Genomic DNA, 22,093 nt, shown 5'->3' on the forward strand with positions numbered 1-22,093 from the left:
TTTACTCCTATTGCAGAATGGACAGCTGTGCAAAGAGGCAGGCTAGCCTACAGTATCCCTGCAATGTAGTCCACTGTTCACAGTGCCTTCACAAATCCCCTGTTCCTCTCAGGGCTCAGCAAAAGTGAATCAACTTAAATTGTTCCCCCTGGCCACCTTCCTGCCCATATGCAGCTCTCAGATACACACGCAAGTGTCATGCTTTATTGAACTGGAGGCAGACAGATTGTACTATGAAATGTTCAGTAAATCATTATTTGATATTTTAGCTTGAAGCACCTATCAAATATTTGAAACAAAAATAGTATTGTGTGACTGGAACGAATGTATTATCTGGTGGTAGGTACTAGTGTATTTGAGATTAAACTGTATAGATTCATGGGGCAAGTGACACAAGTATGAATTAATAGCTTTTTGTGATGGCAATGGCATAATCAGGTGACTGTGATGCTGATCTTCACTTTAGAAGTTTTTGAAGGGGTAGCATGTCTTGGAGTGGTGGCATCTTATTTCTAAAACAAAATAAAAAAATTCCTTCCAGTAGCACCATAGAGACCAACTAAGTTTGTCATTGGTATGTGTTTTTTATTTTGTTTCGACTACGGCAGACCAACCCGGCTACCTACCTGTAACTTCAGCTATTTTTGTACAAGATTATTAGCTAAAGGAATATTTAGTGGAATAGAAAAACCTTGCAAATAGTGTCTAACTGTAAATACAACTATACAGTATAAGCTAGTTGCATTTTAATTTTAAATTTGGAGTTGGAACAATTTGGATAAATCTAAATTGAATTAATTTGCTTCTGAATAGTTTTACACTGGATTATATTTGTTTAATTCCAGTGAGGCACAGTTTGTGTTTGAATAATGTTGTGGCTTCTTTGTAGATTTAGCATCTCTCTAAATAATTTGAATATTCTCTTAACATGTTCATACAATATTCAGAGCTTTGGATGCTCACATCTGTCATTTAACTGAAATTGGATGTAGAATTGGCCCCTTGGTCTGCTAACAACTTTGAAAGAGAATTGTCATTAAAACTAGTGCAAGGCCATTCCAGGAAGAATTAGAAAAGTGTCTTTCTTCTGAATCCTGTTTACGTCTGTGACGATGCTTGCAAGCCTTTGATCAGATTGTCAATGACAGGAAAAGGTGTGTTTGGTTAGAATCTCTACAGTTTGTTTCTCTTTTTAGCATGAAAAGCAGTGGAGAGAAATGTTCATTATCCACGTAAGCAATTGCAGCCGCGTGATTTGTCACTTTCCTATCTCTAGGTGAACACTGATTGGGAAACTGCCCCTGCTGTAGTGATAAATATGTTCAACTTGGCCAGTATGTTGTGTCAGTCTTGCTATCAGAGCAGTAAAGAATTTATAGTCCTTTAATGATAAAAGATATGGAGGACAAAAAACATGGAATGAATCCTCTGCAATGAAGGCTGAATTACTGGTGCTGTGCATCTAATGTTAAAGTGTTACCAGTACCAGCTTGCTTAAAGAATCATACTGGGTTAGGTTGTGTGTAGCTATGTCACTATCTCTTTTTTTCTTCTTCAAATAATTTTAATTCGTTTTTTAAAAAAACAAAATAGAAAAATACAAAAAACATAAAAAATAGCCAAAAAAAACCCCAACAAATACTACAAAACATATGACTAGGTTCTTGACATTGCAGACTTCCTCACCTCTCCCTCAATGAGTTCCTTTTTGTAACCAAATTAAGCAGTTTTCATTTATATCTTAATATCTTAACTTACACTTAAATCATATCTAATTTCATGGTCACTCACTAATAACTTTAATAATATCATTCCCACGTTAATCAATTATCTTAATTCTACAAAAGAACAACTAAACCCCTAAACTTTTAGTTCTCCCCGAAGCCTATTTTTCATTCCCAAAAATATTCATATAAACAAATATTACTACAGCTAATCAAAAATAAACATTTAGATCTAGTTCAGCCCCCTCCCCTTCCCTTGGAATCAGTATCTCCCGAAGAATCAGCCAGCTCCTTATATCATTCCAGATTCGGACCATTTTAATCCATCAGGAAAAAAATCATATATTATAAACTTTCGCCCCACACGCACTCTAACCCATTCCAACCACTGCTCTGCCCCCTTCATCTCCTGCTGTCTCCCCAATTCTTTTAACTATTTCCCAATTCCATCCAGTTATGTATCCATATTTCATCCCTCTTCCATTTTCCATTCCCCTCAAACTCTGTCCCCAGCATGCAACCTGCCCCCCCCCTCACTGGGCGGACAACATTCCATGCTGGTTCTTCTTCAATTGTATTTTGGGACAAGCATGGATCCTGCTCCTCCCCTAGCTATGTCACTGTCTCAATGGCACTAAGGAAAATACCATAAAAGTAAGGCCTGAATTGCTTTTAGCACTAGAAAAGATGAAGCTGGAGAGGGGGAAAGGGTTGTGCATGTAAACAACTGGCATGAGAGCTTACCAGCCTGTCTTTGAATAGCTATGTATAGTGTTGATCTAATCAGTTGGGAACCAGTGTAGAAACAACAAGAGAGCCAACCTCAGAAATGCTCATGGCTGTGTAGCTATATTTCAATGAACGTTTTGTTTTTGTATGTCTTCAATGCTCAAGTTTTATGTGATGATGCCAGACCCGTTTGTTTAAACCTGCTTCTGACCTAGTGAGGTACAAAGCTTGGGGTGTTCGATTTCCAGAATTCCTTTTCTCCTGTAAAGGACGCTGAACCTGGAGATAAGAAAAGAACTTATGAAGGATGACTTGCAAAGAGCATGCAAGAAAGGTTCAGCTTCCATTCTCTGTGTTCCCCTGTGAACCTAGGTGGCTGAATGGGGACCTGAACACTGATTCTCCCTGTCCAAGTTCAATACTTGATCCGCTGCTTGTCACTAGGAGTTAGCTTTCACCCTTATTAAGAGGCTGCATTTCGCCTGTTGGAATATTTCTGGATTTAAACTTTTGCAGTGCTCTCTCCTCTGATCTCATAGAAGTAGATATAAATTAGGACATGAAGAAGTTGCTTCACTGTGTTTTTTAGCCCAAGCAGGAAATGCGGGCCATACAGAGGGAAAAAAGGATGTCAGGTTTTCAGAGAGAAAGCATCTAGTGGTGGAAAGACATGAAAAACAGTTTGCTAAATGCAGCAGGCCTTTCATATGAGTAGCTTATACTTCTCAAATGCTTTATTTGCCTGCTTTTCCTTTTAGTTTTCTCCAGAATTTTATATAGATGTTGAAGTCGGCACTTGAAATGGACTGGAAGGCTAACTGGAGAATGGGGCTTCAGGAAAACGATGAAGGAAATAAGAAACTGCAGCAATGGCAGAATCCGAAGAAAACCCTGAAGGTTGTGGGGGTGGGGCAGGAAGGAAGATGAGTCAAAAGACAAGGTGGCTGAAGGAAGGGGGACAAAGTAGGCTGTGGACTAACAAGGAGGGCATGAAGAATCAGTGGTGAAGGCACAGAACTGAGGAACCAAGAAGAAAGCTGTCAGAGGCAAAACTAAATTAGGGGCTATGAATTATAAGCAGTATGGAAATAGACAGGTGAGGGAAGAGGGGCATATGCGGCCCAGGAAACCAAGGGCTATAGCAGGGGTCAGCAAACTTTTTCAGCAGGGGGCGGGTCCACTGTCCCTCAGACATTGTAGGGGGCCGGACTATATTTTGAAAAAAATATATGAACGAATTCCTATGCCCCACAGATAACCCAGATGGTGAATTTTAAATAAAAGGACACATTCTACTCATGTAAAAACATGCTGATTCCCGGACCGTCCGTGAGCCGGATTTAGAAGGTGATTGGGCCGTATCCGGTCCCCGGGCCTTAGTTTGGGGGACCCTGGGCTATAGGGTTGTAGACCCTGAAAGTGGTGGTTTGGCAGTCATGGTTTCACCTTTGTCTACAGCATTTTGACCCTAGCAATGGGGTGAAAGAATGGGAGCTAGAAATTGGTGGGTATCAGGTGGGTGCTGAATTTTACTTAGTCATTAGCACATACTACAAAGGCTTTTCGTATTGTGCATTTTCATTGTGAATGTTTTGGTAAGCTGTGGAGGAAAACTCTGTAAGTGTTGATTTGTTATCCATGAGCTGTCTGGCTGTGTTACTGAGACATGGCTGGATATTGAGGGAGGTGTGAACCTCTCCCAGATGCCCAAGATAGTGGATGTAGCACCAAGCATAACCTGAGGGGCGGGATGTATGGCTTTGATCTCTGGACAGCATCTGCCTGATCAGATGCCCTATTCAGCAGTTGGCCAGTTCTGTACCTATTGTTCTTCTGCCCACATCACCCTATTTGAACTGATACAGGTGGTCTTGAGTGTGTTATTGAAGATTCCAAGGTGATGGGGTTGGGGACTTTAATGTCCATGCTTAGGGTACCTTGTCAGGAGGACCTTGGAATTTCATGGCTTGTGCAGTTGGAGGATGTGGATAAGCTTCTTAGCTAATTGAATCCCAACATGTATACTCTGGATCCTTGACCATTGTGGCTATTGAAATCAGCAATAGAACTGGGCTGGAGATAAAGGTAGTGAACATTTCACAGAAAAAGGTGTGGTTCCTATCGTTCAGGAGGTGGTGGTTAAATTCATTAAATACAGTAAATCCTTATTGAATCCACAAACCTTGAACTAGCCTCCAGTTGCTAATATTTCATTATTAGTCATGGTATTAGAACATATGATGGCTTCTCAACTTGACATGCTGGTGCTGTTTATTTGGATCTGTTTCAGTCTCTCTTCATACCTTAGTTTGGGTAAGAACAGTCTCTGTGTCAGGGAATAGATTGGGTGGGGCAGAGGGGATGTGATCCTGTTCGTTCTTCTGTGGCTTTCAATACCATTGACCATGGTATTATTCTGGCCAGTTTCTCAGGATGATGGGAGGTATGGTCCGAAATATCTGGAGGGCACTAAGTTGGGGAAGACTGGATTAAAGTATTGCTTTGTTTTAACAGTGCTTCAAACAACAACAACAACAACAACACTGACAAATGTTTGACCTATCACTCAGCTAAATCTTTGTTGACTAGCCAAATGCCCAACTCCAGTGCCAGATCACATAATGAAATTCATAGTCATACCCTTTTCCACTTTTACTCGCAAGCTTTAATCCCTCATTGGATAGCACAGAGTAACTAGCAAAGAGTCATAGAACCTTGTTCCAATGTCTGTTTTGTAACTATTTTATTCTGGTATAGGGCTTAAAAAATAAATAAAAATCTGTGCAGTGTACAGGAAATGCTAGAAAGAGGAATTGGAGTAGCCTAAGCAGAAGTAGCATGATCATTGTTAATGACTTACTGACGTTCTTCCTGGAGGGGTGCAACACCCCAAGGTGGTCAGCTGTGTGAGTAAAATGATCTCCTCTCTGAAGGCTAAATCTGCTATCACCTTATATATTATACGTTAAGAGTTTAAAAAGCTAAACCAAGTATTTTGATATGTTGGCTAATGGTTAGCTATGTGTGTAGCAACTTAAATACGAAGGAAGACCGTTTTTAATTGTATCAAAATAATAATTGGCACAAAACACTGAAAGTTTGAGGAAGCTTTCAGGTCCTTTGAATAATTGATGGATCACAAACAATATATTCTAATTTTGAAGAGCAGTTAGTTCAGTGGATGTGATGTTTAACATTTAGCCTGCTGTCAGATCCACGAAGCCTAGCTCTTTGGGGCACTATTAAATACAAAAAATGCATTGCTCATCAAAGTGCTAAATCTAGTGCTAGCATGTATGACTGTATTGTTTGTTTGTTGTTATTTAGTAACTTTAGATCCTTTCTGAGGATCACAGGGCAGTTTACAACATAAAAACACAAGAATACATAGTAACAAATAAAAACAATTGCATTTGAAGAGGATGGGAGGAAGATATGGAACAGCTTGACTTTGAGAACTGGTGGTACTAGGAGACCAAGGCTGGGTGTGACAAGTAACACATGTTTCATCGGGCAACTTAATTGTGCTGTTAAGTTGCAAGGGACCTTTTCCTAGAAGCCTTTTTGGACATTCAGCTCTCTCATTTGTGAGTAATTCCGACTGCCTTGACTGCATGCAGTAGGGCACATTGGTTTATAGTGCACAGATAGTTACCGCTGTTGTGTTTGCAAACTGAAACTGGATTCTGTGACTAATTTGCCAGATGTCTGACTCAGATGGAAATAGGCTAGGCTTCTGTAAATGAATACAACATTTAAGGAGAAAATACTGATTTTGCTTTGGATGTGTCATCAAGTTCTAGGTTAAGTGTTTCCTTTCTTACAGCTCATCATAAACCAGCACTGGTCTAACTGTACTAAAATGTTTGCTTAAACTTTCTTCAATTGATCACAAGACTACGTGGAGAACCACATGCTATCTAAATACAGCCTCTCTGAAAATGGAATACTTGCTGTTTATGAATCAGTGTATTTAACAGTGAGCATCTGTAGATTACTCAGATCTTTCAGTTGGAAAAAAAGACCAGGCTTTGTAGCTGAGTTTGGCCCTGGATAAGGCTGATGAATTCAACAAGAGAGCAGATGTTCCATGAGCATTCAGAGACACTGGCTGAAGGCCAGAAAAATGACAGAGGGCCTTTTTAAACTTTGTACACCAGTGTTGTTAAGCTTCTTTGCCATCTTAGTGTACAGAAATCCATACAATGTTCAGTTACAAGGTTGGGTTGGGGGAATCTCTATTTGTAACTTTGTGGGAACATCCAAGCTCAAATATCAGTGGTCACAAGTCTGTTTGATTTAGAGAGTTAACACTTGGCTACTGATAGCTTCTGACTGTACAAGGAAACTGATGGCATGCATGTTTTTATACTTTTCATCTTGACATGTTCTGTGATGGTTTAAAATGGGATATTCGGTTGCTCTGTGCCCAATTTGAGAGTAGCCCCTCCTTCATATATTTTTGGCATTATATGCCGGTGTTAACACCTTAAATTGGGCTCGAAAGCAAATTCACAACCAGCGCAGATCTTTCTGGACTAGTGTAAAACATGTCTGGTCAGAGCTGGCCATTAGCAACTTGGTTGTGCATTCTGCACAAGCTGCAGCATCCAAATACTCTTCAAGAGCAGCCCTACATAGAGTGCATTACAATAGTTAAGTCTGATATTCAATAAAATACACAGTGGATTTGCGCAAAAACCTGGAAGAGCAAGTCCTTTGGTATTCTGAAATTTTGATGCTGGTAGAACATGGTTTGCTATGTGGTTGAAAAATTCATCATTTAATGCATTGTTGGTTATAAGAAACCTCAGTGCAGTTTCCTCTTTCACCACAGAGTTCTTTTTGACCTCAATAAAATTACTGAGTGATTGATCTCTTCCTCTTTAAAGGTGCAGATGAAATTTAGCACAATCTATAATTTAGGAATCGTTAAAAGCATAGTCTAAAACATAAAAACATAGCCTTGCGTATATCTACTAAAAAGTAAGTTCCACTGAGTTCAGTGGGATTTGCTACCAGGTAAGTGTGTTCAGGGGATGCGGGTGGTGCTGTGGGTTAAACCACAGAGCCTAGGGCTTGTCAATCAGAAAGTCGGCAGTTCAAATAGTGAACTGCAAACTTACTCTGATGCTGAGTATGTCATGGAAATTTCTGGACAGTGGATCAGTTGTTGTTTAATCATTTAGTCGTGTCTGACTTTTCGTGACCCCATGGACTAGAGCATGCCAGGCACTCCTGTCTTCCACTGCCTCACGCAGTTTGGTCAAATTCATGTTAGTAGCTTCAAGAACACTGTCCAACCATCTCGTCCCCTGTTTTCCCCTTCTCCTTGTGCCCTCCATCTTTCCCAACATCAGGGTCTCTTCCAGGGAGTCTTCTCTTCTCATGAGGTGGCCAAAGTATTGGAGCCTCAGCTTCAGGATCTGTCCTTCCAGTGAGCACTCAGGGCTGATTTCCTTCAGAATGGAGAGGTTTGATCTTCTTGCAGTCCATGGGACTCTCAAGAGTCTCCTGCAGCACCATAATTCAAAAGCATCAATTCTTCAGCGATCAGCCTTCTTTATGGTCCAGCTCTCACTTCCATACATCACTACAGTGGAACCTCGGTTTATGAATTTTCGGTTTACGAACGCCGCGGACCCATCTGGAACGGATTAATTCACTTTACATTACTTTCAATGGGAAAGTTCGCTTCAGTTTATGAACGCTTCAGTTTATGAACAGACTTCCGGAACCAATTACACCCATGCTTCGGGTTAAGTACGCTTCAGGTTGAGTACTCCACGGACCCGTCTGGAACGGATTAATCCACTTTCCATTACTTTCAATGGGAAAGTTCGCTTCAATTTATGAACGCTTCAGTTTAAGTACTCCGCGGACCGTCTGGAACGGATTAATCCACTTTCCATTATTTTCAATGGGAAAGTTCGCTTCAGTTTATGAACGCTTCAGTTTATGAACAGACTTCCGGAACCAATTGTGTTCATAAACCGAGGTACCACTGTACTGGGAATCTGGGAATGGATTCACTGCACAGTGGATAACCCCTTAGAATAAGCACAGATTTGAGAAAGTGAAATGCAAGCAAGCACACTGTATTTCCCAATAAATTATTCTGAATGAGTACTGTAACACCTATAATTCTAATTGTTTTATTGTGGCAACAGTTTGCTTCCATTGGATATATCAGGTATCTTGGTAAGGTGGCCAGTACACATTCAAATAGATTTAAAGTCTAATAAAACAGGGTGTGAGATTACAGCATAGACCCTGATTAAAATAACTCTCAGATTAAAAGATGGTGAAGGACGACGAAGTTCATGCAAGTCGTGAATGGACACTGAAATGTTTCCAGGAGATGTGCTGAGTGCTGCCTTGCTGCACCATACTAGCTGTATTTATGATTTCTTCCCCCTCCCCACTGCTAAGTGTTATATGACACAATTGCAATTACACAATGCTGTGCAGAACAACGTAGAAGTAAAGCTGAGTGTCATCAGTGTAGTGATGACACTTCAACCTCATACCTCTGGATGACTTTCCCCAACAGTTTGGAAGCCAATATTTATTCCACATATTCTTTGAGTGAAAGATGCATATGAGCCTCAGGTTTGTCCCATATCTACCCTGTATGTAGTTTATGCAATGTGAAAAGATGTCCTTGGCTGGAACTTCGTTTTCTACGAGATTCTGTTAAAGACTCTGATAGTAAGGAGATGGCCTGGAATATTGGCAGCATAATTTGTCCTTAACATAGTCAGACATCTCTATTCTAGCTGTCTCAACTTCTGAGACAGTGGACCATTCAGGGTTATCTGATTTGCTAATTTTGAGCAATAGCTATACTATCGCTCAAGGTTTCAGGTTGTCATCAGTTGGTAGTTCTTAGCATCTGCATTACTTCAAGTTGCACAGGCCTGTGGTGCTTTCTGCAAAGAGCTGCTTTGTTTTTCTTTCACTTCAAATCTGTATCAAGATTAGTACTCGCCTCCCGAAATCAATGTTGGCCATTCCTCTTCTATACTTGCAAAATTGCACTCTTCCTATTTTGTTATTTAAGTGGACTCCCGTTATTTTAGATTAAGCAACCATTGCATACTTTTCACATTGGCAAACAGGAATGCTTTGTGCAACACAAGTCTGGTGGGACATTTACATTAGCAGGATTGTAACTTCTGACACAAGATTTCTCAGGCTAAATCCTACTTCATTAGGTGCAAGAAATGCTTACCTTCCAAGTTCCGGACTGCAGAATCCGGGACCGGCAGCCATTTTACACCGGAAGTTGCGTCGATGTAACTTCCGGTGTTGCTTTGCCCTTCTATGGGCACCCAAAATGGCCGCCGCCAGCTTCAAAAGTCGCTTGTACGCATGTCAGGAAGTGTGCTGACGCAACTTCCGGTGTTGCTTCGCCCATCTATGGGCACCAAAATGGTCGCCGCCAACACTGGAAGTCACGTCTATGCACTTCCGGACATGCGTAAATGCGACTTTTGAAGCTGGCGGCGGCCATTTTTGGTGCCCATAGAAGGGCAAATCGGAAAGAAAAAAAATGGCCGCCGGCAGGAGAAAATAATGGAGAAAAACGGGAGGCAAAGTGATACGGGGGACCACCGGGAAAAGGTAAGTAAAAAAGGGGTTTTCCCGGGGGAAACGGGAGACTTGGCAGCTATGAAGAAATGTGATCCTGAGTCAGGAGACTGATTTTATATATATACAGGTACAGGAAAGATACAATTCATTAGTGAGGCCAAATGGTCATGAAATGTGAGATATATGCAAGAGCCCATTCACATTGGCAGTGATTGATAGCAATGATTACTGTACACATAAGATGGAAAAGGAGAGAAAGTGAGAGAGGGACTGTGTGGGAGAAAGGGAACAGGGAAAAGGGAGTGGCTAAAAGAGGGAAAGAGAATCTTTGAAAATCTTCCAATTGAGGATAAACATTTATACATCTAATTGAGTGCATGTTTACACCACAGTAAATCTTCATGCTTACAGTTCCTCAAGATTCTTTTTTTTACGTCAGGAGAATGACACGGTTATCCTTCCAGAATTTCACTGTTCACAGTGATTATTACATGCATCAGCCCCAGGCCCTGCAGTTGCACTAATGCATATTTGTTTCTTATTATGAAAACCTGATTTGACCAAATTTAAAGCCTGAAGATATGCTGTGTGCATTTTGTACTAGCAGGATTGTAACCATAAAGGGGGCTGTGAGAAACAAGAGTGGTATGTTGATGATTTTCTTTTTATCTTTATCTTGAGTTCAGTCTTATGGACTGGTGCTTTCTGGAGTAGTATTCTTGTGTTCTGCTTTATTGTGATGGTTTTTTAATAAATTATTTGGGCATATTTGTTTTATTGCTTTAAACTGCTCTAGGTTCTTTTTAACGGGAAATATGGAGTAAATGTTTTTGGATGAGACAAATATTTTTAGATTTAAAAAGAGCATGCTTGGGCGTTTTCTGAGATTTGCAGGAAAAAAGTAAACTTTGAAAAAAAGAAAACATAAGGGAACAAAAAAAAGCCAAACATCCAATGAGAACTGCAAATACTGGGGTGTGGAGGATAACAGAGTGCAGTGCTCTTCTTGGAGAGAATGGCTGCATAAAATGGTGAATAAGAGCACATATTTTAAGAGAAGTGGGATACGCTGCAGCATTTATGTTGCAGGACATGTTGGCTTATTCTAATAGCAATTGTGTTTTTTAGGAATCACACTGTGCTAGTCCCAGTACTATAGGCCAGTTGTAATTTTTCTGGAACCTGCCATGCTTTCTGGAACAAAGCATTTCACTACTGTACTTGTACTTAAGGAATATCGGGTTGAAGGATACTGGGCCAAATTATAGGGTCCGCCCCCACCCCCCAATGATGAGCCATCTCTGGCTTTTGCCAGCAATATTAACTTTATGTATGCATGGAAAGGTAATTTGAAATGTTGTGGGTTTTTCAAAACTTTCTTTAAAGGTTTATGGTGAATGTGGCAGGAGCTATATTCCAGCATTCTTTGTTATTAGTGACTCCTTGAAATTTGGATTGCTGCTTGCTACAGCCAGCTGTATTTATTGAAATAAAATCTTTATGTGCATGTAACTCCTATGAATGTCAATGTATCAATCTTCCCCCTTTAAACAGATGAGCAGCAAATTTGTGCAGACAAATTATGCAGAAGTTCAGAAATCATTGTCACACTTGGAGTCATTTCCCCATCTTCACCTCCTTGAAAGCAAAATTTCTAAACAGTTACCTTGCACACCCTGATCCCATGTACATTGGTCCCAATCCAGGAGTGTTCAGAATGCTTAAATTCCCCGGAATCAATATGATTTGCCCTATGATAGATTGTGGCCATTGATTTGCTGCAAGTCCCACAGATCTTAGTGGCATTTGCTTTCAAGCAAGTGTGTTTAGGAATGGGGTGCAATATACCTGCTTTATCTAATTTGCATTAAATAGTTGTATTCATATGAAAAGCAATTAACTATACAATTCCTTCATTTTAGGGGGAGTCTGTGAAATATTTTCTGGATAACTTGGATAAACTTGGAGAACAAGTAAGTGTAACATCATTGATTTTAAAGCAGTCTGGTATGTTTGGAATGTTTTTTTATTTATTTTACAGCTTGTAACAGTTGAAAGTTAATTTATATTGCAAATTAAAAGTGAGAAAACATGCCAACATACTGCTTATGTGGTGTTTGTGTTCAGTAATCATTGGCGTCCTCTACCAAGCTTCCTCCATTGACTCAGAGTGCTATGGTTGATGCTAATAGTGTTCTTTGTCTGCTCAAATTGCATGTTGCCCAGTTCTTGGGAAGCTCTAAAATACAGTAAAGCAAATAACAGTGTCTTCAGGGCCACAGTTTCCATCAGGATTATATAATTGTTTATAAGCTCCAAAGGCATACAAAAAAGGTGGAAGCTAACACAGGCCTTAACTTAGTGTTATGAGCAAACCAGTGCTCATGGCTTGTTTTATCTCTAAACATTAATGGGTAAGCAAGGAACAAAGCCTGACTTCTGTTTATGATTTGTTTGGAGAGAAACAAACTACCATTGCAGGTTTGCATGTTAACACTAAGTCTAGGTTTCATGGTTTGTTTTTCCACATCTCTAGGCTGGATGGAAGGATGAACCAGGAGCAATTTGAACAGTGTGCTTTAGCACGTTGCTTATTCTCTGCAAGCCATGGCTTACTGCTTAACCATGATGTGCAAATTGAGCCATAATCACTTTTCAGCCGGACTGTTCTGTTTTGTGTTGATTGATATTGTGTAGCGGTAGTGAGCCCGTTGAATCGGGCTTTAGGCCCCACCAGCAGCGAAGTCGTGACAAGCGTCTTGGGAAGGAGGGGAAGCTCCCAGCATTTCTCAATCTATCTTGCCTTCATATCAAGCAGCACACGCCTTTCTTCAGCTCCTGTGTTTGTCTTCCACATTCTTCTGCTTGTTAAGCAGCATTATTCTGGGCTTAGATGTCTGCTTCTGAAAGATAAAGATCCCAAACTTGAACTACATTATCCAGAGAAGAAATAGCATTGCAAATCTGCATAGCCAAAAAGACTGAAAAGATGCAAGCTGTGTCCTTTTCTGTCCATAAAGCTCTTCTGTGTTTCTTTTCTTGATCAGAACAAACCAGCTAGGATATATTAGCATTTTAATTCTGCTTTGCAGAAAATGCTCCTGTTAGAAATCTTCAAGATGACAAGGTAGAATTTGATCAGTCTCCACAGGGAAGAATTATATTTTCTCTCTCAAATGCATTGTAGGGGGTTTAAGTAGATGACCCTGAGAGTCCCTTCCAACTTTAAATTCTATGATTTTAAGTTTGGGGGGGGGGCTTTATTTAATGTTCAGGCACACACTATAAGTTACTTAATAATATACCTAACTTTTGCAGAGTGTTAGAAATTAGGTAAGTGCTTTCCTGAATAAAACACAATCATAGGCAAATAGTTCTCTCCCTGCCCCCAATAGTTTCTTTTTCTGCTTTCTGAAACCATACATTTGTCACTGAAAACTTTTTGATCAATTAAATGAGATAAACTTAGAATGGTATCATTCTCATTATACTTTTGGCACTGGGTCGTACACGCAACTACTGAGTTTTGTTTTGTTTTTAAAAAACACACATTTAGATAACAAAGGATGATAAAATCTTTTCTGTTTCAAACATTCCAGGGCAGTTCATTTTAATGTTCAGTACCATTCACAGTGCCTTCATTAACTTTGGCGGTTTTTTTGTTTCTTAGGACTATCTTCCCTCCCAGCAAGATATTCTACTGGCACGAAGACCTACAAAAGGGATTCATGAGTATGATTTTGAGATTAAAAATGTTCCCTTCAAGATGGTTGATGTAGGTGGCCAAAGATCAGAGCGAAAACGTTGGTTTGAATGCTTTGACAGCGTCACTTCTATATTGTTCCTGGTTTCATCGAGTGAATTCGACCAGGTACTTATGGAGGATCGACTAACAAATCGCCTTACAGAATCCCTGAACATTTTTGAAACTATAGTCAACAACCGGGTTTTCAGCAATGTCTCCATAATCCTCTTCCTAAACAAGACAGACTTACTTGAGGAAAAAGTGCAAAAAGTGAGCATCAAAGACTATTTCCCAGAGTTTGAAGGGGATCCCCACAACTTAGCAGACGTCCAAAAATTCCTGGTGGATTGTTTTCGCACGAAACGCCGGGACCAGCAGCAGCAGAAGCCCTTGTACAACCACTTTACCACTGCTATTAATACAGAAAATATCCGCCTGGTATTCCGTGATGTAAAGGATACCATCCTTCATGACAACCTCAAGCAGCTCATGCTACAGTGATGCGCAGCAACAACAACAAAAAACTTTGATTTGTGATAATAGTTTACAGCAGGAGTTGGAAAAAGGTCTTGTCCGACCTCATGATGTGTGGGTAAAGCTGCTGCTGTTCCAGTTAATTGCCAACTTCTCTCAAAATTCAGGCTTAAATCTTTTCCGCTGTATCTCTGTCTTGAAAGAGTTTCCATTTCTTAACAGACCTCAACTTTTTTAAAAATAACTCACAAGTTTTAATCTCTTCCCTCTTTTCAGCCTGACGAAGCCTGTACTCCAATAACAAGTAACTTGTAGACATGCAGTTTAAAGAATTTACTTCGGAAACTTGATAAGTTTGGCATGTGAAAGGGCTATAGAAGAGATTTGTATAACTCTGGACTGCTCTCCAAGCTTGGCCAACCACCACCGTCAGTTCATTGTGGCAAATAGTTCCACCCTGTCAAATAATTAAGCTGTCTTTGAAGTTTACAAATGCATTTTTGCTTCCATGCCAATATAGGATGTTCGCCAAATGGTACCAGAAAGGAGGTCCACTACGAGTGAATTTTGTAATCAAAAAGAATCATGCAAAGGGACTTCTGATCTTAATTGGTCATTGTTAGATCATGTGGTTTGACAATAAAATCTATGCTTTAAGTTTGGAACTAACTAGCTTAAATCACACAGCTGTTTGCAGCTTTAGGTGTCTGCCAGTTGCTGTGAATTAACTGTTTTAAGAATGTTCCTTGAGAATTTTTGTTGTTGTTCAGTTAGCTCATACATTATGGTTTGGATCAGGCACCCCCAAACTTCGGCCCTCCAGATGTTTTGGACTACAATTCCCATCTTCCCCAACCACTGGTCCTGTTAGCTAGGGATCATGGGAGTTGTAGGCCAAAACAGCTGGAGGGCCGCAGTTTGGGGATTCCTGGTTTGGATGATGGAGGAAACCGAGCAAGAGATTTGTTTCTGTTAAGCAGCAGCAGTGTTTATAGATGTCAGGTGTATCTATAGTGTTGACAATACTGATAATGCACATAACTGTATTAATATACAGGACTGAATATTATATTGCTGGCCAAAAAGGCAGAAAGTGATTATCAAAAATTATAAGGGAACTGAATGATAACCTTGAAATGCCATATTGCAAGACACTGAAATTTTAAAACGCCTCCACTTTCCACCTCAGCTGCTGCACACCTCAATAACTCAGCCTTGTAAACACCCCATTCACTGAAAACACAACAGTTTTGTGGAACTAACTGCCTTTTTTCATCTCAATTCTGAGGAAGCTAGTGACATTTTCGATTTCTCAGGTGTTGGTTTAAAAGCCCATATACTACTAGTTACTCTGGATTGCCAAGTTAAACTTCATCTTACTATGCTATGCTTTAAAGGGAACATCTACAAAAGCAATGGATACTTAATGCCTGATCTAACGCTTTACTCTCATAAATGTTTTAATGGTTAACATGATCAGGGATTAGCAGCACAGTTCCCCCCCCTTTTTTGTTACACAGGCCAAATTTGATGCATTGATATTGCAATTCCGTAATCTTTGTGGAAGGAAGTCAGCAAAATCCATAGGTTTGAAACCGATTTAGTTTTGCTGTCTAGATCCAGGTAACTTGAGAGCTCGTGCCAATTAAGTGCTTTAATAGAACAGGCTCAGTGTGGAATAGTGAGCCTATTACAGCATCAGAAAACACTGTTAATTGATGCAGAATCCTTTAACCTAAAGTGCCTCTTAATTGCTTTTCCTTGCCTTAACACAAATGCCAATGTTTCAGATTGTGGCCTTTTGTGGGGTGGGGTGGGGACTCCATTGCCACGTTAAACTTAGCTACTGCACAGAGATGTTGCATATTTGCTAGAAAATACTAAAAGTGAAAATGAAACCACCCACTCAGATATTCTGAAGTGTAACAGTATAGGTGTAGGTGTTCTGGGGATAATATTTCTCCCACTCCTGTATTCTTTCAGGAGTCAATCAAAATTGGTATGCAAAGTGCTTTTTGCTAGTCTTCTAAGTAATATATAGTTAAGGGCAGTATTTGTTTTTAAATGTGTTAACAAATCATGATTTATGTGGAACTACAAGCAAATAGGAAGAAACAAAATGGTTTCATTGGCTCAGTTTTATAAAAGTGTGTTGTGCACAAATTTTCCATTGTACTCCAGAAAATTGCTAGAAGTGGAGAGATTTGGAGTATTCGGCTTTTTTAACCAAAAGGAGACATTTGAGGGTGGGGCTGCAAATTTACTTAAGGGAACTGGGGAGGAGGGGGGTGGTCCTTTCCCCGCTGGCAGCTTTCCCACTCAGACTCACACATACACAGCTGCTTTTCCTCCACAGCTTGGTGGTGGGGGTGTAATTTTGATAGGAAAATTAGCTAGAGGGGAAAGAGTGAAGCAGACCCTGGCTATTCATCTGCTTAACCTTCCATGGCAACTTCAAAAAAAATCATGGGAAAGATACACACAACTGTGTGTCATGTCTAGTTTGGTAAAGCCTTACATTTTCAGACGTAACTTTCAAATACAGGGCTGGTTTGTAAGAACACTTTTTCTCAAGTGTCGCTTAACAAAATGCTTCCAATAAATGTGTTCTGCAAATTCCAGGATTTGTATTTAAGTAAAATTAGAGGTTTATTTTCCTTCTAACCTCCGTGGAATAAACATGGAGTGATCTTGCATATAATCTTTTAGACTGTAACAAAATTCATTGTTTTAAAGTCTGAAATAAAACATTTAATGTCAAAATTATTTTAAAATTTCAGTAGAAAAATTAAGGCAACTGATCTTTTTAAACAACAAAAAACTGGTTTTAACTTTAGCCTCATGCCTTATTTTGGAGTAGCACAGTATAAACAGCCACTTTTTAAAGCTAAAAAAACAACCCTTTTCTCACTGAATTGCAAGATTCATTGCTCCATTCTCGGGCTTCTTGAAAAGTTCACTGTGGTGTGGGAGAGCAGTTTGAAGAACCCAAAAACTGGGGGGAGTGTAGTGGTGACTTTGAAAACAGCCTTTGAAGACAAGGTGATGGTTCCACACTCTCAAGATGCTTTTCACTTAAACCAAATATGATTTTCTTGTAAGATTATTTGGAAACTTATCTTAAGAAGAAGCCTAGGTTGAATCCAGACTTGGTCATAGTTGGAAAACTATGGGACTCTTCCCATAATGATTTCAGTGGATCTGTTCTAACCATGACTAAGTCCACATCCAATTCATTGCCACCAAATTCTTGCTTGAGCCCTTGATTAGATTTTCTTTGTGCTAGAGTCAACTGCACAAAGACCAGGTTTTTTTTAATAGGCCTTTTTCTGGTACCACAACAAAGACATCCCTAAGACCAGACTTGTAAAGATGACACAGCATTGTAATACTGCCATTTGCAGTTTTCTTTTATCTCGTACTTGAAAGCAAATATTGCCACTTATTTAAAACTGCTTTCCCATTCTTCAAGAGCATTGAGAGCTTACATTCTAGAAACCTTTTCTCTGAAAATATATTTGGTAACAACCTCACATAATATTTATCTAATGAAACCAGGATTTGTATTAGCTTTGTATAAATGTGGGGTGTTTTGTGGCTTTACATTTTTTTAATATGTGTAACTTTTGTAACTTTCCAGGGACTAAGAGAATCTGCTACTTTGTAAAGAAAAAAAAAGAATCCCTCTTGCCTTAGTTCAGCATCAGCAATAAATTATTTCTAAAGAAGGTCTTAAAGGCATAATTTTAAAATGGTTCGGTTACTAATAGACAAAAGCCTCTTTTAGATGTACGTTGCTCTCTGTACATACATTGCAGGTGTTCCAACTATTAATATTTGCCTTATGTAAATTACTGACGGTAAATAAACAATATACATCCTCACTGTGCATATGGAGTTTGTATCTTTGTGTATATTAGATTGAGGTTTTATAACTTGCTGGCAATGCAGCCAGATTTTGACAACTGTCTGTCTTTGAAACATTTAAAATTCTAACGTATGTGAATTTAATTGTATTTTGTGGGTTTGTGTTGTCTTCTCTAGCTGCAAAGTAAGCAACTCTCTGTGCATTATTGACATTGGAAAAATAAGTGCCATTCTAGAGTTTTGGCACACCCAAGTGTCCAAAAGTTAAGCGAAAAGTTTACTAAACATTGAACCTCATCCTATACCATTCTGAAAAAGAATTCAAAGAAGAAAAACAAAAATATTGGGTTGGAAGCTCCCATGTTGAAATACAGAATTTTGGCATAATTTGGAATTTCTTTGGAAGAGGCAGAGAATAGTGGGAAGAGTAGAAGCATAGAGGGTGAAGTGAGGGCTTGCCAAGGCTGGAATGTTGAAAAGAATTCTGATCGTATTAGTCCTAGGTTTTACCATATATTCTGCAGTCCTAGGGATGACTACTAACTCCATTATTTCACATTTCACATTATGTCACTAGCAGTACAGTCCTAACCTTGATAACTTGCAAGTAATTCCTATTAAAGTTTTATTCTACATAGGATTGCAGCATGTAGTAGTTATTCTCAAACATGTGCTGGTGTCACGTTGCCCAAAACAAACAAGTATTTAGAAGCAGTGCTTGATCCTTGCCTATAAAAGGAAAACTTTCAGATGGCAGTCTGCACAATAGTATTAGCATGTTGACTTAGCAGAGTAATAGAGCTACTTAGAAACCAATAGGTCAGTGTTAGGGAAGAGCTTTATGGTCTCTATTTACGGGATAAATCCATGTGACTTGATTTGAAGTTTGTTCTTTTCCCCAAGAAGCCCTCCACGTGTTGAGTGAAATTTCTCAAGCCTGCCTTCCTCCGAAAGTAGTTTTCAGGTCTCACAATGAGCAGGAAAAGGTAGAAGAGCAACCCTTTTGTGACGTTTTGCTAAACACTTATTGAGTGGCCTTATTGTGCATTCCTAATTTCGGTCAGGATTCTCAGAGCTGAAATGAAGCTTCAACTTTTCAGTCAATATATATACCGGTATGTATTAAAACAAGCACCTATATATATACCGTATATATGCCTCTTCTATACACAGTCCAAGATAGCATTTAAACATTTGCAAATCTAGAAAATTAATGATCTGTGTAGTGTTTTGGACATGCAGTAGTGTGGAATTTACACAACCAGCCAAATCATTCAGAATTCAAATCTCCTGGGTGGCAGAGGCAAAAGGAAGGAAAGAAGTGTCCCTTTTTCCTTGTGTGCAGTTGCAAGAAAAGCCTGCTGGATCAGGCCAGTGGCCCATCTAGTCCAGCATCTTGTTCTCACAGTGGCCAACCAGATTCCTATGGGAAACCCTCAAGCAGGAGCTGAGGGCAAGAGCACTCTCCCTGCCTGTAGTTTCCAGCAACTGGTATTTAGAAGAATACAGCCTCCAACCACAGGAGTCCTTTTTACCCAGACATAACCTCATTAGGAATAGCAGAAGAGCACTTTAGCACCTTAGGCTAAAGCAATTGAGACATTTTGGCTGCAGCCAATGAATGTGGCTCCACTGATATTAAGGCTCTTTGATGCTAGCAGCGCCTTGTCAGTGGAATAGGTATTGAGGTGATATTCCTATATCGTGTGTCATGCTGCTCTGAAGGGTTGGGCAGATTTATAAAGATGGCGAAATCATTTAAAATCACATTGATCCCCCGTTCTGGTGATGCAAAACTTAACCGGATATTTATATTGCCTTTCAGGGTCATGAAACACATTGAGGGGGGCCTGACATCACGGAAGGGCTGTGGTTCAGTTGCAGAGCACCTATTCCTGACATTTCCTGGTGGGGCTGGGAAAGACTTGTCTGAAATCCTGGGGAGGTGCTGCATATCATTAGAAAATACTGAGCTAAATTCATTTGTATAAACCTGTTGCTTTTGTTCTATCTACTGGAGCACAGGGAGAAATTTGGAAGCCTTTTAGCTATTTGTCCAAACACAGCTCCAACCTAGTTAAGAGGCAGAATAAACACCAGTAAATATAAACTTTACAAAATAAGTAAGGGTCTTAGGCAGTGATTTTCAGATGGTGTTGCTTGCTATTCTATATGCCAATATCAAGTTAGTCTGCTCACTTTTAAACTTTAAAAATAAGAAGGCTTGATACTTAATTTTGATTCTCCCCTCTACTAAAAAAAGAACATTACCACCGCTATTTTCTGTTTCCTTCTTCCCTGAACACATTCTACTTCACTATTTTCTCTGATGTATGCTTCAAGACTTTGTTGGTACAGTTCATTCTTTTATCTCCAGGAATTCCAGAAACTAAATGTATCTAAAATGTGCAAAAGGCAAAGGCTCATTTCTTCATTTTATTTATTTACTTTAAAGTGTAATGTTACTGTGATAAAATCTTTCCCTCTCAGAGTATGTGTCACAGGAAATATTTTTTTAAAAAAGAAAGGCTTCCCTATAATACACACAGAACACATGTTTCTGAGCACATTGAATATTTGATTCAATTGTATCATCACAGTACTGCATTAAAAAAAAAAATATTGCATGCGGTACTGCTGTTAGAAATAAACATTGTTGTCCTGATTTCCTAATAGCAGTAGAACTTAAAATTTAAAAATATTCTCAAAACTATGGCTACTTAATTTACATTACATTTGAGTTTACTATAAAGTTTTAGAGAATTCTGTAAAAAAGAAAAATGGAGTACTCTGGCATACTCTTTTGTTTTGCAATGTTTGAAAATGGGGTTCACACAAAATATCCTATAGATCCAGTGTAATCCAATTACTTAGCCCAAATAAACTGACATTGGCACACCTAGAAGTACAATATGCTATTTAGACAATAGTGTAAGCTGTGCACTTTTATGGTGAAGTTGAGACACAGTATTGCTGTTGGGGTGTGTCCAAGTGAGGATTTTGTATATTCTGCTACAGGAAATCAGATAAGGATGTGGTGTTCATTTGTACAAAAGCTTGTACCTCCTAGGTAAAACCTTTGCACAATTGAACTGGACAGAAGTGTGTGTCTGCAATTGTTTCTCTTTCATTCATTACACAAACTTTTTTTTAAAAAATTGCTTAATTCAGAACATTACGCTAACACCAAATTAATTTATTTTGTAGAAGCTAAACTTAGCTTTGCTATCTCAGAATCTACCTATTTGACAATTGTTTCTCATTATCCCATCTGCAGCTTTTCAGTGTACCATTATACATATTTAGGATATGTTGCTGAAATTCTATTTTCTTTATAGAAGAAAAGCTAAAGTCCAAACTTGATGAATTGGTTGATATGTGTGGGAACTGCACATGCTGCAATGTGTATCTATACAGTGGAGAACAAAGTTGGAATGCAACAAGAATATATATAATAAAGGAAATGACATTGAAAAGTAGACAGCTTTTTTTCTTTACCGATGATAAAGTGTAACTTCATTCTTCCTGGATAAGGTAAGACCCAGAGCATCAATTCATTCACACTCTCTTAACCTCTGTACAATCTTGCAGCTGGGACAACAGGAAATAGCTATTTTTCATTTAGTACACACCCTTCCCCAGCATTCCCCTGTTGTTCGTATTCTGCACTAATTAAATGGGGATATTTGTCATTGTTTGGTTTTGCAATAAAAGTAACGTAATAGAGAAATTTAAAAACTAAATCTCTGCATGTGCAGAGGCTCTGGTGCAGTGGGGAAATCTATACAGTACTTGATATTCTAATCTCCTAAAACTCACATCAAGTTAGAAAAGGCTCCTGTTCAAAATGAAAACCAGTCCAGAACCTTAGTTTTACATTAAAGGCATCACGTCTCCTCATGTCATGTTCTGGGCTGGACTCATCGCATAATATGCATATTACTTTGCCCTACAGTGC

At 39.2% G+C, this 22,093-nt stretch overlaps 1 protein-coding gene across 1 annotated transcript in view; it reads left to right on the top strand.

The window, feature by feature from the left end:
- Nucleotides 1-18,157, top strand: part of GNA13 (G protein subunit alpha 13) — a 31,640-nt gene extending 13,483 nt beyond the window's left edge. Inside the window, exons 3-4 of the mRNA XM_035104036.3 lie at nucleotides 11,972-12,022; nucleotides 13,720-18,157. Coding sequence (XP_034959927.1) covers nucleotides 11,972-12,022; nucleotides 13,720-14,295 — 627 coding nt within the window. The 3' untranslated portion in view covers nucleotides 14,296-18,157. The remainder of the gene's footprint in view (nucleotides 1-11,971; nucleotides 12,023-13,719) is intronic.
- The last annotated feature ends 3,936 nt before the right edge of the window (nucleotides 18,158-22,093 follow it).

This window comes from Zootoca vivipara, chromosome 2 (genome assembly GCF_965207765.1).
Source record: "Zootoca vivipara chromosome 2, rZooViv2.hap1.1, whole genome shotgun sequence".
In the NCBI taxonomy this organism is placed as follows: domain Eukaryota; kingdom Metazoa; phylum Chordata; class Lepidosauria; order Squamata; family Lacertidae; genus Zootoca; species Zootoca vivipara.